The sequence below is a fragment of the Osmerus eperlanus genome, chromosome 6 (genome assembly GCF_963692335.1).
Source record: "Osmerus eperlanus chromosome 6, fOsmEpe2.1, whole genome shotgun sequence".
NCBI lineage: Eukaryota > Metazoa > Chordata > Actinopteri > Osmeriformes > Osmeridae > Osmerus > Osmerus eperlanus.
This window is the reverse complement of record NC_085023.1, coordinates 10714429-10728116: the sequence shown is the minus strand read 5'-3', so window position 1 is coordinate 10728116 and position 13688 is coordinate 10714429. Positions and strand designations below refer to the sequence as shown.

The window sequence follows — 13688 nt, the reverse complement described above, 5'->3', positions numbered from 1 at the left end:
AAGTCACAGTTGCTGAAAATGAGTTCCATCGTAATTAATTTTTCTCTTTGGTTATATAGTCATTTAGCATATTAATAGCATAGCAAATCTACGTGACACTCAAATGAAGATTTAGTCTCATCCTCAAATTGTGATCAAAAGCCTCGCAATGAGAAGGTAATATTAGATAAATGACACTGTATTTTACACGTTAGCATCATTATTGCTCCTGGATAAAGGTTAGTTCTATGAGCTTAAATTAAATTGGCAAAAACAAAACAGAGTTGTTGCAGCTTCTCCCAAACGTTTCAGAAAGATAAAAAAAAAGATAAAAGAAAATAATTGAAATAATCATCTTCATCTGCATACAGTCAACAATCTCTTTAAACATTCAGGGACATTTCAATTATCTTATTTATAACAATTCAATACACATCAAACACCAAGTGTCCAATAATAGCACTGTCACCACACCACTGCTTTACTGATATGCAGCATGCCACAATAGCTAGCCACAAAGCTAACAGCTAGAGTTGAGCAGCACCACAGAGCAACACCACTACCCACCACATAAATACTACTACTAACAATAATAATAATAAAATAAAAAATGAATGAATAATATATGATAATAATATTAATAATATTAATAATAATGTATTATTGTTAATAGTATTAGTATAATAGTATCAGTATTATTTTCATCATAGTCATAATTTACATAGAGATAAGCCACAGCTATATGCCAACTATGGGGTCACGGTACACAAAACACGCCATGTTGACAACACTTAACACACACACACACACACACATACCCTCAGTACACCTACACACATTCACACACACCACAGACATGTAACAGCATGTGTTGGGCGGTGTAACTTACAGGCACGTAAAGTGGTTGCGCAATCATGAACAGAGACAGAGGAAAGTGGGTAGGCCCTCTGAAGGGTGTCCATGTTACTATGTACACTGCCTGACATGCAAGAGCAGTCTCGCTCTGAGCGGCCGCAATCAAAACAACATGCCAGTTTCATTCGTTTGTAGACGGACATCTTGGCTACAGTCATGTTTTGGGATGAGAGGAAGAGGAAAAGCAGCAGGTTAATGGCAAGAGGAGAAATAGACATCCAGGGGAGGTCGGAAGGTCACTTCATAGGAGATAATAAATGCACGCCTTAGCTGCCAGCTGCCCACAGACTTGACCCCAACACTAGACCAGCCATTCAGGCACAAATGTGCCATAATCAACCGTTAATATCAAAACGTTTCCCATTTAGTCATGGTTGAGTAGCACGCTGTGGACGATTTTGACCAAATGATAGGGATACTAATTCCCTTACTTTTGTCTTTGTTGCTGAATTCTGAAGTTTATGCTTGGGATTATATATTTTTTCTTCTAATGGGTTAGGTTTCAGGGGTCAAGCTGTGTCCTAAGGCTTGATTATGCCATAACAGGTCAAATAGGCAAAATATGACAGTGGGGGCAAAGGGAAAGAGGGGTGGGGGTGTGGGGGGGGGAAGAGGGAGAGGAGGGCATTCAAGGAAAGGAAGAGAGGCATGGGCAATGTCGTCAGCAGCAAACCTTTAAAAAGTGTTTCATACAGAACATCACTCGATGTGGCGGCTAAAGGCGTGGATCACGTACCTGTATCCCATCATGCAGCTGGAGCAGCCTGTCTATGACGTTACACTATTCTAAAGGCTAGGCTGGTCAATTCATGCTCGGCCAGGACTACAACTACTTCTACTACTACAACGCTCCCCCCAGCTGGCTTCACTTCGGCTAGCACGTATGACAGAGTGTGCGTGCAGGTTTAGAGAAAATAGCATCATTTAATGCATGCACTCGTCATAGGATTATGTGCCCATTGATAGTAGTAGTAGTAGTAGTAGTAGTAGTAGTAGTAGTAGTAGTAGTCTGTGTGTGTGTGTGAAGCCTTTGACCCCAGAAAGAGTGGTAGTGAAGGAAGGCCCCCTGAGCAGCGCCAGTAGGTCACTTGGGACCCCTGGTCCCCAATCTCCCACTGCCCAGGAGCCTCACAAGAGGAGCCGTCACTGACTGGTGTTCTGGTCCACGTCGATGGACCGATGCCCAAACGAGAAAGCCAATATCCCGGGTCTGAGACAGGGGGAGACTGGGGAGCACGAGGCCCAGAGCCCCCTCTGTGCAGGGCCATCAAGAGCTGCTGACTTCTGTTCAGAGCATGCAAAGTGCTTTCTAAGCATTCATCTGCATGCATCAATGCTGATCTGAGGGGTTTGGGAGGGAGTAACTGTTTACAGGGCAGAAACAGTTAGGGTGATAGACGCGAGCAGTGAGGCTGTCCTTTCATGCTGAGACCCTGTGTTCAGAGTTCTGGGCTTGGCTTTCAGAAGAACAGAGTTCATGTATGTTTGCACATTTCCGTGAGATGTTGGAGGGTATGTGTGTGCGTGGAGGGGGTGGGGGTGGTGGGGGAGATGGAAAATACAAGACACGATGACATGTTTGACTCATGACTTCACACACGCCGACATCCTGAGCCACGGCTCGGCCGTGTCCCAAGTTAAGACGGACTTCACAGAAACCCTCCACGTGAACTTTGGCCTGATGAACTACCAGTGTTTTCTTAACGTGGCAGAACAGACACACTGTAGTCCATCAAGACAATCCCGTTGAACATGGCTCGTGTGAAGAAGGCCTTATAGGTCCCGAAATAGACACTGTTCATCTGGGTCCTCTCTCACTAAAACCAAATCTATTCAGCCAGAATGCCATAAGCAATGTTGACTCGCATGACTTCTGAAACTCAGAATGAAACTTCAAATGATCTGATAAAAAAATGTTAAACATGGGAAATCCATGGAAACCAAACAACACAAACACACCATCTTTAACTTTAGTTACTGTACGATGTCACAACACACAAAATTAAGCTAGAAAAGAATACAACACAAGGAAGCCTTGTATGTGTAGAATGTGTATACAATAGAGTATGCACATTCTTTGCCAAAATGCAGGGTGATAAAATCATCAAACACCATAAACCAAGAGACAAAGTGTTGAACAATTGTATACCAATTGTGTTTATATTGTAAATGTAACATAACCGTAGATGGAGACACATAGTTCAGTTTGCTCATAGCATTCTAGCGAAATAGGTTGCAGATACCTCAGTGTCAATTCTCTCCTCTACAGACATGAATCTGGCACAACGCCATCATCTAGTGGCCATCTAGTGGTATGGCAGTTCGCCCTGCAGTAACCAGGTCATCTGAACTGCGGCTTTCACGATAAAAAGGCCCAACGACTGTCTAGAATTGAAATGCGCTCGGCAGGGGTGAATACATTTCAATTCCTGAAAGTGCAGGTGACCTCTGGATCCTCGACAGGAGTTGTTGAGGACCCAGAGGGGTGGGCAGGGGGTAAGAACACAGGGGAAGGGGCTGGGACCAGACTGTTTTGACTGGGATTTTGCAAAGCTTGTTAAAGCTTAAAAGAAAATCAAGAACTACCACTAGAACACTTTCCTCTATCTATTTTCTTTTTGTTGGTCTTGGCTCAATTAAAACCATTACTATTGTTATTATGTATGAATTTCTGACTGTTGCCACATTAATTGGTGGGCATTTTTGTAGCAGGACATTTTGGATGGGGGCTCACAGGACTAGAGCTGGTTCCTTTCAGGTCAGCTTGGTTTACTTGGATGAAGAAAGAAAAGGAACTGGCTTTTTGTCAGTCGTTTTTGTTTAGAAAAGCTCTCCTCATAAAGTACTTCTAAGAAGGTTGTCACTTGAGATAAGCAAAGTCTGGACCGACTGTCTGAGGAGTCTAATGTTGTGGTGAGTTTGGGTTCTGCTGACTGCATGGGTTCTGGCCTGGCCTGACAAAGAGTGTTGAGATGAGAGGCGGGGAGAGGGATGCAGAAGCTACACTGGTGCATGCAACATAGATACAGTCTACTATTGGCTGAGGAGAAAAAAATAACACTCGCACTGCACTCTGGGTAATGGGGAACCCGTTTTTGTTTTACTCACAATATATCACTACCAGTGAGAGGTTAAAATAAAGTGGCGTTTTCCAACGGCAGCAAGGGAGGAAATACATCAAAAGTGTGTCAATGGTCATAAAGAAACATGAAAAACAACTAAACAGAAAGAAAGAAAGCAACAACAATAACAGAAGAAGGAAAAAAAACGAAAACGGACGACAAACTCCCTTTGCAGAAATGGAAATGTAATTTCGAAATGCAACTCTCCTGTTGGCAAAAACTGTGATGAAAGAAGCTAATGGGATAAACTAGTTGGTCTCTGTAAGCTAAATAGTGACACCATGAAACCTGCAGAGTCAAGAGAGGTTTGTGGTCCTAGCTAGCGCCTAGACCAAGCCTTGTTTAAATAATTGAAATGACACAGACAAAGGGAGGAGATGGTGGGTATCCATTTTAATGTCTGTGTTTGTTTGGGCGTGGGCTGCTTGTTGTAATTGTCACTGACCTTTCTAGATCCACTGAAATTTCATCTGAATTATTTATCCAGCCGCTAACACGGTTAGACAAGTGACTATATAGGTCAGGTAACAGCCATGGATTGTTTCTGGACAATCTTTAATGCCACATCAACTGAGACACAGTTGGATGCAGACAAGAATGGGCAAGTATTCGCTGCTACTTATTGTAATCAATTAAACTTACTCCTGGCACTCACAGCGCAGACAATCTCTTGTTATAAAGATATCCAGTATTTTGTGATGTATTTATTTACATTTAGTCATTTAGTCAATTTATCCTAGCCAATAGGGTGTCAGGTCTTATTGGCCCTTAGCAGGGGTCACCCATCGGTGCTTTGCCATTCTTCCGCCTGACTAAGGTCATTACCTCCGCCTGTGTCACTGAGTTTCTATGGTGACCTGACAGCCTCCCTCTTCTGCTCGGCTAATCATGTCGGTCCCCCTCTCCGTCTGTCACTCTTATTTCTGCACTGACGTATGGCTCTCCTTTTTATCTTTCCATCTTTACCTCTCTCTCTCTTTCTGAGGTAGAGGTGTCTTTCTCCATTTGGTTCTCTCCTTTGAGTAAATCTAGACCTCCTCGTCCTCCCTGTCAGTAACCCTCCCAAATAAACCAACTGTGAAATGAGTAAATCAAATGAATTATGTAACATGTTGCACTTGCACCTTTGTCACAAAATAAAAATGAACATATTGATTGCGGATAACACCTTGATGAAGAACTGGGGTTATGGTGGAACGTATTTTAACAGTGATTCCTATCATTTAATGGGACATTCATTTTCAATAGGATATTATGGCAAGCACATCAGTATCACTGTGAGTGGCCTGTCCTTTGAGAAACAGGGAGAGATATTACACAGTATCAGGATGCAGTCATCTTAAGTACTGTCCATTCAGAAAGAGATACATGAAGTGAGGTGTTGGGGGCGGGAGGTGGGAGGAGTTGGGGGGGGGGGGGGCACGGAGCGTACTCACGTCGTTTACAGCCACACTTTTTGATGCGTTTGGGGTCTGTGATGTCATCATGACAAGCTTTGCAGTAGAAAAATGCTCTGAAGGGCAAAGGAAAAGCGTTAACTTTCACCCTCCTTGTTTGCGGTGTCATCACCTCCCGTTCCACTTTCAGTCACTGTCTCGTAACCGGCTTCGGACACTTGGCGGAGCCCACCGAGGTAGCAGCACAATCCTATCGGCCACACGGTCTGTATAAACACTGGTCTTCTACCAGAACATCACAGGAAGTTCTCTTTCATTTACCTGTCGTTGTCTTTCCTTACCTCTTGACTTCTTTGGCGTCGCTGGCGATAAAGAACCCCAGAGTTCCTTCCTGCATCTTGACGTGGTTCCCCGGGTTGATGAGGATGCTGGGTATTCAGGGAGACACACGCCACGGCGCTTGTTAAAACACTGGCCCGCCACCGACTCCCACTCAAGACGTGCTAATCAAGAGGAATGGTACACACACATCGTCGGGAACCTTTCTCTAAAGCTACCGGAGCCAGTGGGTTGAAATGGGCGGATCTGATTGGTCACTGGCATTACAGTGTGTTTTGTAGTTGAGTGGGGTGAACTTGGTGTGGTGTGAGGTCACCATATGAGTAGTTAGTCTTTACAAAGGAAAAAACAGTTTCTCCCTGGTCACTCCTCAGACTACTCACACAGATGGACAAAAAAAAAATCATGAGTGTTTGGTCAATTTTAATTCTTTACTTTGGTTTTGCGATGGTTCTGATTGAATCAGAGAGGGGAGGAGAAAGAATTAAAATTGTCATCATGGAGCTGCATTCAAATCCAATCATTTCTAACAGATGTTGTGGTATTACTGGGACAGTGCTGAGGTACTGTAGGATGTTCCGCGGGTTAGGAGTACTCAACAGTGGAATGCAAGGGAATGAACAGCTCTCTGACTACTTTAAACATGTACTGACATGTCAAATACTACAGTAGTTTAGCTAAAAGAAACATTGATCTTCCATTTTTTTTATGACCAGAATGTATATGTACTTTATCTATAACATGCTGTTGCCTCTAGTGATGTATGTTTAGTAGCGCCATATCCTATAGGGTTAAGAAGGTTCTACTACTAACAGATGCGGCAGCAGATTTACTGAACTGAATAAATGAGTGATGTACACGCTATGTAGCTTTCGAATAACGATATCGAATTCCATAAGGTGTTCTTCTGTACAGTAGACTATCCACTATAAAGACTGACTTGGTGTTTTGGTTGTGGCAAGGAGCTTGGGAACTTAAAGACTGGCTGTATCATTCCCCGTTAATTAGACTAGGACACGAGTGAAACGGCACACACACACCCTGCTCATTAATGGTTACCTGTAGGTAGGAATCATCAATGATAGGAGTGCAAACTTAGAGACTGAAACATTAAACACACCTGGAAACACACAGAACGTTTGGCCCTGACCAAGGAGCCCAGATGAAAGAGAAGGGAAACTCGTGCTGTATTTAATTACACACACATTTACCTTAACTAACTCTGGTATTTTCCGATCATTTTTACACTAGTCATGACTGTTGGTCTCTGAACTGAACTAATGAGGAGCGTACTGTGAAACTGTAGCAGTAAACCCCAAACTCTAGTAAACTGCTACGTCCTGGACTGGGTCTGGGCAAAATACATCTTTCCTCTGGGCTCTAAAATAACAGATTATGTTGAAAAAAAAAGTCAGTCAGAGGGCAATTGGATCTACTATAAAGCATTAGTAAGTTATGAAAATTTTGCTTGACTTCATAAAATGTGAGATTTAGGATTAGACACATTTTAATACTGCTTGGCTTTATGTTAGATTGAATGCCCCACCCCCTCCCATTTTAAACAACATACATGCTTTTCAATGCATCATACAAGAAATGATAAAGCACAAATCCACACACATTGCTGCCCAAATCTGAGATTTTACAGGTTTACCAGTTTCTTGTAGATTGATCAGAAAACTTGATCAATCTTGATATGGTCCAATCATGTCTAACTCTACCTGAATCCCAACCTCAAATTATGAGCAACAAGGCAAGCTTTACTCCGTTCAAGTGAGAGACCAGCACTGCATGCAGTCACCAAACAGCATGAGTAGGACAATAGTTAGACAGAAAGGTGTTGCCACTGGCTACAGGTAAAGGGACAAATACGTAGATGCAAACTGTTGCAGTAACTTCTGTGCAGTTGGACTGTTTCTTAAACACCAAACTGACAGGAAGTGACCTCACTTAAGAACATCTACTCAGAGACACATTGATATGGAGTACATGGTGACTGACACGCGCACACACACTCGCGCACACACACGCTTGCGCACACAGACACACACACAGAATGAAACCCACAAACGCACGCATCCACACAAATACATAGACATGGACACACAGCACGAAGGAAAAGATGAAATGCAAAAATATTTTCATCACTCGTATGACATGGAGCATTATTAACCTCCTTCATCATTGGATATAATTTAAGTTATCCAAAGTTTACAACACCATGCCTTAATGTAACATTGGAGGACAAAATGCTTTTGGTACCATTAAATTGGTAAGACATGCTATTGCATCAATCACTGCCCACTAGAACAGTAAATTATCCAAATTACACATTTTGGCCAAAATGCACCAAAACCAGGGGTTAATACATTTACCTCAAAACATATCTGGGTGAAAGCATACTGTATGTAAACAATCTCGAGTAATGTATCCCTTAATTCAGATTTGTGAACAAAAAACTGCTATTAACTTGCAACATCTATAAAAAAGTAAATAAGAATTGTTTTGATAATGAAAAAGCACCAGGGATAAAATAATTAGTTTTGGCCAAGCTGACACAGGGGAACAACTGAAACACTGAAATAGAACAGAGAAGAAAGAAGAAAATTAAGCGGAAAACAGAGGACACTGAGACAAAAAATAACTGAAATGAAAGAAGGGAATATAGAGATGGAAAAGGTGAGGGTTAGCCTTAGAACAACCGACAACACGGAAGACAAAGAAACAAGTAAACAAACATGTCAAATTGAACTATCCTCTCTGCCTGCAAAGAAGTTAGTGCATTAGGCACAAGGAACACCATGAGAAAAAGAGTCAGAAATTGGCCTGTTGTTGTGATATAGAGTTTTGGGAAAATGTCCTTATGAAAAACTCCCAAATTCAGAGGCTCTAAAGTGGAAGAGAGAGGGCGGAACTTTGGAAGTAAGGTAAAGTAGAGGGGCATACCGCTTTCGGCTTCTGCAAACAACAAGAAAAAACTCAAATCAAACAGTTGTTATGAACATAAAAGGAGATAAAAAATTATGATGAAGTAAAATATCATAGTCCCTTCATGACTAAGCTAAGGATGTACTTTGTTGTGATATTTGGATAACATATTGTATAAGCCATCATTCATTTCAAGATCTTGGTATCTTAAATGCCAATCCTTGTCACAGCATAACACTTTTCACTTATCACGTTTTTTGATAGTAGGAAAGAAAGCATGTACTATATAAATGTAGTTCATTTTCATCTAATGAACATTCCAAATGCCGCTTATTTATCAAGTGTTCTATGTAATATGACAGCATATTGTATGAATATTTTGTGAATAATAGTGTGTAAATTGACTAAAGAACTGCTGAACTGCGCTACAACGTATACAGTAAACTGCGGCGGTCATATCAATAGGGCATCTGAGGGAAGATCTGATTAAATCACATCGACATGTTTCAAGTTAATATTCAGCATTTGAAGTCGAGGGTGTCCTTTTCTTAATATAAAAACAAATGTATTAGTTCAGCCCTAGTCAGTGTACAAAAATAAAGATGATGAGGGAAGGGGTGGGGGGGATTTGGCAAATAGAAGTAACGGAAATAATATAAATCCATTGTTAATTGGTATTTACATAGAAATATGTACATGTATGTATATATTTTCGTAAACTACAGTGGCACAGTATATTAGTATATCCCATTAGCGGTTATAAAAGGATGCAAATGAACTGGCTTAAATGGGGTAACATGATTAAGGACCATATTATAGAGATTTTTTAATCTAAACAATAACCTCTTTAAATCAGGGGGGAAAAAATGCAAGAGACGTCTTCATTGCATTGTGTCATCAATCAAAACACTTTCATTCATAAGGGAACAAATACATAACATAAAGTAGAACCATGCAGCTTAAATTAGCAACAGGAATAGAGTTTTCTGAATAATAAACTGTTTCAGTCGGACTAAATCTTGATATATGTTTCAGAGAAGGTGTGTGTCAGGTGAGAGGATGTCGGCAGGGAAGGAGAGGAAAACATAGCGCCACAAACCTGCTCTCTCTCTGCTCGGACTTGTACTCAATGGCGATGAGCAGCAGCTTCAGCTTGACGTAGCACAGCCTGTTAGAACACACAGAAACCATCACAAGGTTACAATGGACCCGAGGTGCCGTTTTGCTACTCTGGTGCATCTTACAGTATCTTGTCCCACATGGATTCAACAGAGAGTACAGTACTGTTCTCTACATTCCAACATTGGTTCTGCCATCTTCCTTCTGGGGGCTCGTTGGGTTTTTGGAAAGGGATACTTACTCAGAGACGGTGGGGAAGGAGAGACCAATGAAGTGATACTTACTCACAGATCGTAGGGAAGGAGAGACCAACGAAGGCACTGGACAAATACTCGGTGTACATTTCATTAGCTACTCCCTCCAAGTAGTACTTCTGCCACGTGTCCTCTTCGATCTGTAGGCCAGAAAAAAAAGAAGCTGCCTTTGAACACTGTTCTTAGCCAGGTTAGGTTTTTTTATCGTTTATTTTTTATGCTGATTAGAAAAGTAAGGCCTATTAATCAGCAGGCACACCCTTCCCGAATGACAGAATTCCCTTTTCCTGAAAGTGATGGGCATTACTAATGAGATCTGGAACCATTTCTCTTCATTGCTAATAGACACTTGCATGCCATTGGATATTCCTCTGGCTCACCCGTACAGTACACTGGCATAGAAGCAATTGCATTTGTTTTGGGCTTTTCAGAATGTGGCTTCTTATGTGGTCCTAGAGAAATACCAGTCTGGGTGTGAGATGGGTGTAAATGGACATGTGCGTGTCCCCTGCCCGGCCACAATGATTCCCCCCTCTGATTCTTCTGAATAGCTTCATGCTAATCTCTGCTCCTACAGAAGAGCTGTCTTGTTGAGCAAGCACTTATCAAACAGAGTCAGGTGCCGAGGAAAACATGCATGTCTAAAAATATGCGTACTCTCTCACCATTTCTGTAGAAACAGGTTTAGGTGCGATAGGAAAGAGCAATTATTTAAAAAATTATATATACTGTATTGTGAACTTCCAGTTTAGGCTGCTGTCATTGGGTGTGGGCATGATTGGATATAAGTTGTCTCTGTCATGGACTGTTATCACCTCTAGAAGACTTGTTGGGTCTTCAACCTCCCAACTGTCCAGCTGACCATATTATATATTTTCCCTGCTTCAACACTATGCTTGACGATCGGTACACAAAAACAAAACAATGATAAGGCTATGCTCCCAACATGTTGCATCACCAAAACACATGTTAAGCTTTTCCCCTCTTTCTGGATGTTTATGAAGGTTATTTAGAGTTGGGACTCAGAAATGTGGGTTACATTATAACCAAGGGCTGTAATTACACTTTCGTTGACATTCTGACTGAAACACAGTGGATAGTCTAGATCATAGACTAGACGCTGTAGCTTCATAATCATTCCATGCCGATCTGCGATTCATTTCGATAATGACTTTCTATGGCCAAACAGTTATAATAAATACCATATGCAATCGTTGCGCTGAAAACAAATGACGGTATGGTTTGAGCATCCCGTTATTATTAGTTTGTTTGTTTGTTCAGTAAATCACCAGTTGGCCACAGTAAATTGGGTACAAGCTGCATCAATGTGCTCAGCCCAGTTTTGTGTTTGACTGACATGGGATCAAACAAACTAACAAACACTAGAATTAATGTGTACTTAATACATTGTTTTTTATTTGTATTTATTTAAGTTTATCGTAATCCATTACTATTTTTCATAGACATGTACATCCCCTGTAGTGGGCAGTCTTAAAAAGTTTCAAAAATGATATGTTAGACAGCATCTAGTCATTCCTATGTTGGATGTTTAAGTGTTTCACGTCCGTAGTTATACACAGGCTGTCCATTTTTTTTTGCTCTTTCTCTGGTAGAGCTCAAAATGTGGGCTGCAGATGTTCCCCTAACAGCCCATTAGTCTGGTCATTATAAACCTATCCATCATTTTTATGACATGCGAGCAGTTCTTTCATGTAACCAATCACTTTTTTTGTGTTGGGTGCCAAGAATATATCAGATACCATTGGACAGGCCTGGCAGCCAGTCATCCACCTGTCTAATAGATGACTTACTGTACTTCTACTCCAGACATGAGTTAAAAAACGTCCATCTTCAATAAAACTAACCCGTGTCTCAATGTCTTTATACTGTATGACGAAGCATTGTGGCCGTTAGGTTTGCGGTAGAGGGACTATTTTGTGGTAGTTCCAGGGTTACCTCGATGAAGGATCTCATTGAGAAGAGATTGGCCAGCATAGTGGACAAGCCCTGTGCCAAGCAGCTCTGGGCAATGAAGCCAGCCTTCAACTCTGCCAAGCAGATCGCATCGTCACCCTCCTTCCAGTTCCAGCTCGGAATGTTTAACAGGTGAGCCTGGAGCACACACATACACACACACACACACACACACACACACACACACACACACACACACACACACACACACACACACACACACACACACACACACACAGGGAACCCACAATATTCAAAACTTTCCAAATACCATCATCACTGGATTCTTCATTAGTACACAAGACAAGCCTTTTAAGATAGTATATTCATAGTTACATTCTTGCATTTGATATACATCCTACCTTGTTGTGGTATTGTAACATTTGAGTAATGATCCGAATCTTTGGGGAATAGTTCTTGATGGATATAACCCTGAAAGAGCAGAAACGGGGTGGGTGAGTAGGTCTGGAAAGTCGATCATGTAACAAGTCTGAACGATAAAACCGGCCAAACAATAAAACATGTTGTGTCTGCAGCAACCTTGATGGATTTACTGAGGGACAGCAGAGTGATAGAGGTATGAACCGGTTCCCTTTTAGAGCGAATAAAGTACCTCATGATGTTGGAGGCATCTTCTGCGTCGGGATCTGGACAATATTTATTGGCCAGGATGAGACAGGCGTCTGCAGACTCAATCTACACGAGGAGTGGAAGAACAAAATACAGAGAGAAAAAACGCATGGTACAAAAAACACCTTTCAGTTGCGAAGGTGACTGGGATTGCTAAACCCATAACAGTTGGACATCACAAAGCAACATCCTGACATTTAATGCTGACATGGTTGTTCCAACCATTCAAAGTATACTGTGGACAGTACCTTCACTCTGGCTAGATCGTGAGGATTGAGAACAGATCCCTGGTAGAATTCCACTTGGGTAAAGTGGCGTTTGAACAAGGCTTCCAGCTCAAGATTAGGGGAAATACTAGCATACAGACATAGGGGAGAAAGAGAGTCAATGCACACTAACAACACGGTCTATATGTCCATCATTTCATAGTGATCATTATTTTGCATCCTAGCCACATTTGCTGTGCGGTGGAGGAAGCTGAAGAACGGAAAAATGCACTTACTTATGGAGAAAAACAATTTCTACATTGACATCATCCCTGTCCTTGTGTAGGAAGTCTTTGAGGAAGTTGGAGACACTTTCGAGAGTAATATGACCACAGACCACAATGTGCCTAGAAGGGGGAGGGCGGGAGAAATTATCTTGAGTGGGTAACATAAATCACTCTGGCAAGCTCCAAGAAGAGAAAAGTCAGAAGAAAGCACGCTCACGGAAAACAACTATTTACATGTCAGAAAGGTTTCTTTGGAAAACAACAACTGGCTTCCTTCTTTCATCGCTTTTCCATGAAAGTGAAGATTTTTGTCTACATTGTAATGAAAATGGTTTCAAGTCTGCTCGACATGTCCAATCAAACGCTGAGATTTGAACCAGTGAGGAAATGTAATCATACAGCGCACACTAGCTTTGATTGTCATCAATTCTAAAAGGAGAACTGTCCCGTTCGCCAAACCACTTCTCTGAGTTAAATACAGATTGACATACACATCAACAGACACTCTCTGCTATGCAGAACAGTTACTAAAAGTGAT

The 13688-nt window shown here is 41.6% G+C and overlaps 1 protein-coding gene across 13 annotated transcripts in view; it reads right to left on the bottom strand.

Annotated features, from left to right (window-relative positions):
• LOC134022149 (calcium-activated potassium channel subunit alpha-1a) overlaps positions 1-13688 on the bottom strand; it is a 114918-nt gene that overhangs the window by 24998 nt on the left and 76232 nt on the right. For all 13 annotated transcript variants that reach the window (XM_062463423.1, XM_062463429.1, XM_062463432.1 and 10 more), the window contains exons 10-18: positions 13160-13270; positions 12906-13011; positions 12641-12723; positions 12390-12459; positions 12010-12165; positions 10084-10193; positions 9780-9848; positions 5755-5841; positions 5453-5529 (exon numbers count right to left, since the gene is read on the bottom strand). In XM_062463423.1, the coding sequence (XP_062319407.1) occupies positions 5453-5529; positions 5755-5841; positions 9780-9848; positions 10084-10193; positions 12010-12165; positions 12390-12459; positions 12641-12723; positions 12906-13011; positions 13160-13270 (869 nt within the window). The remainder of the gene's footprint in view (positions 1-5452; positions 5530-5754; positions 5842-9779; positions 9849-10083; positions 10194-12009; positions 12166-12389; positions 12460-12640; positions 12724-12905; positions 13012-13159; positions 13271-13688) is intronic.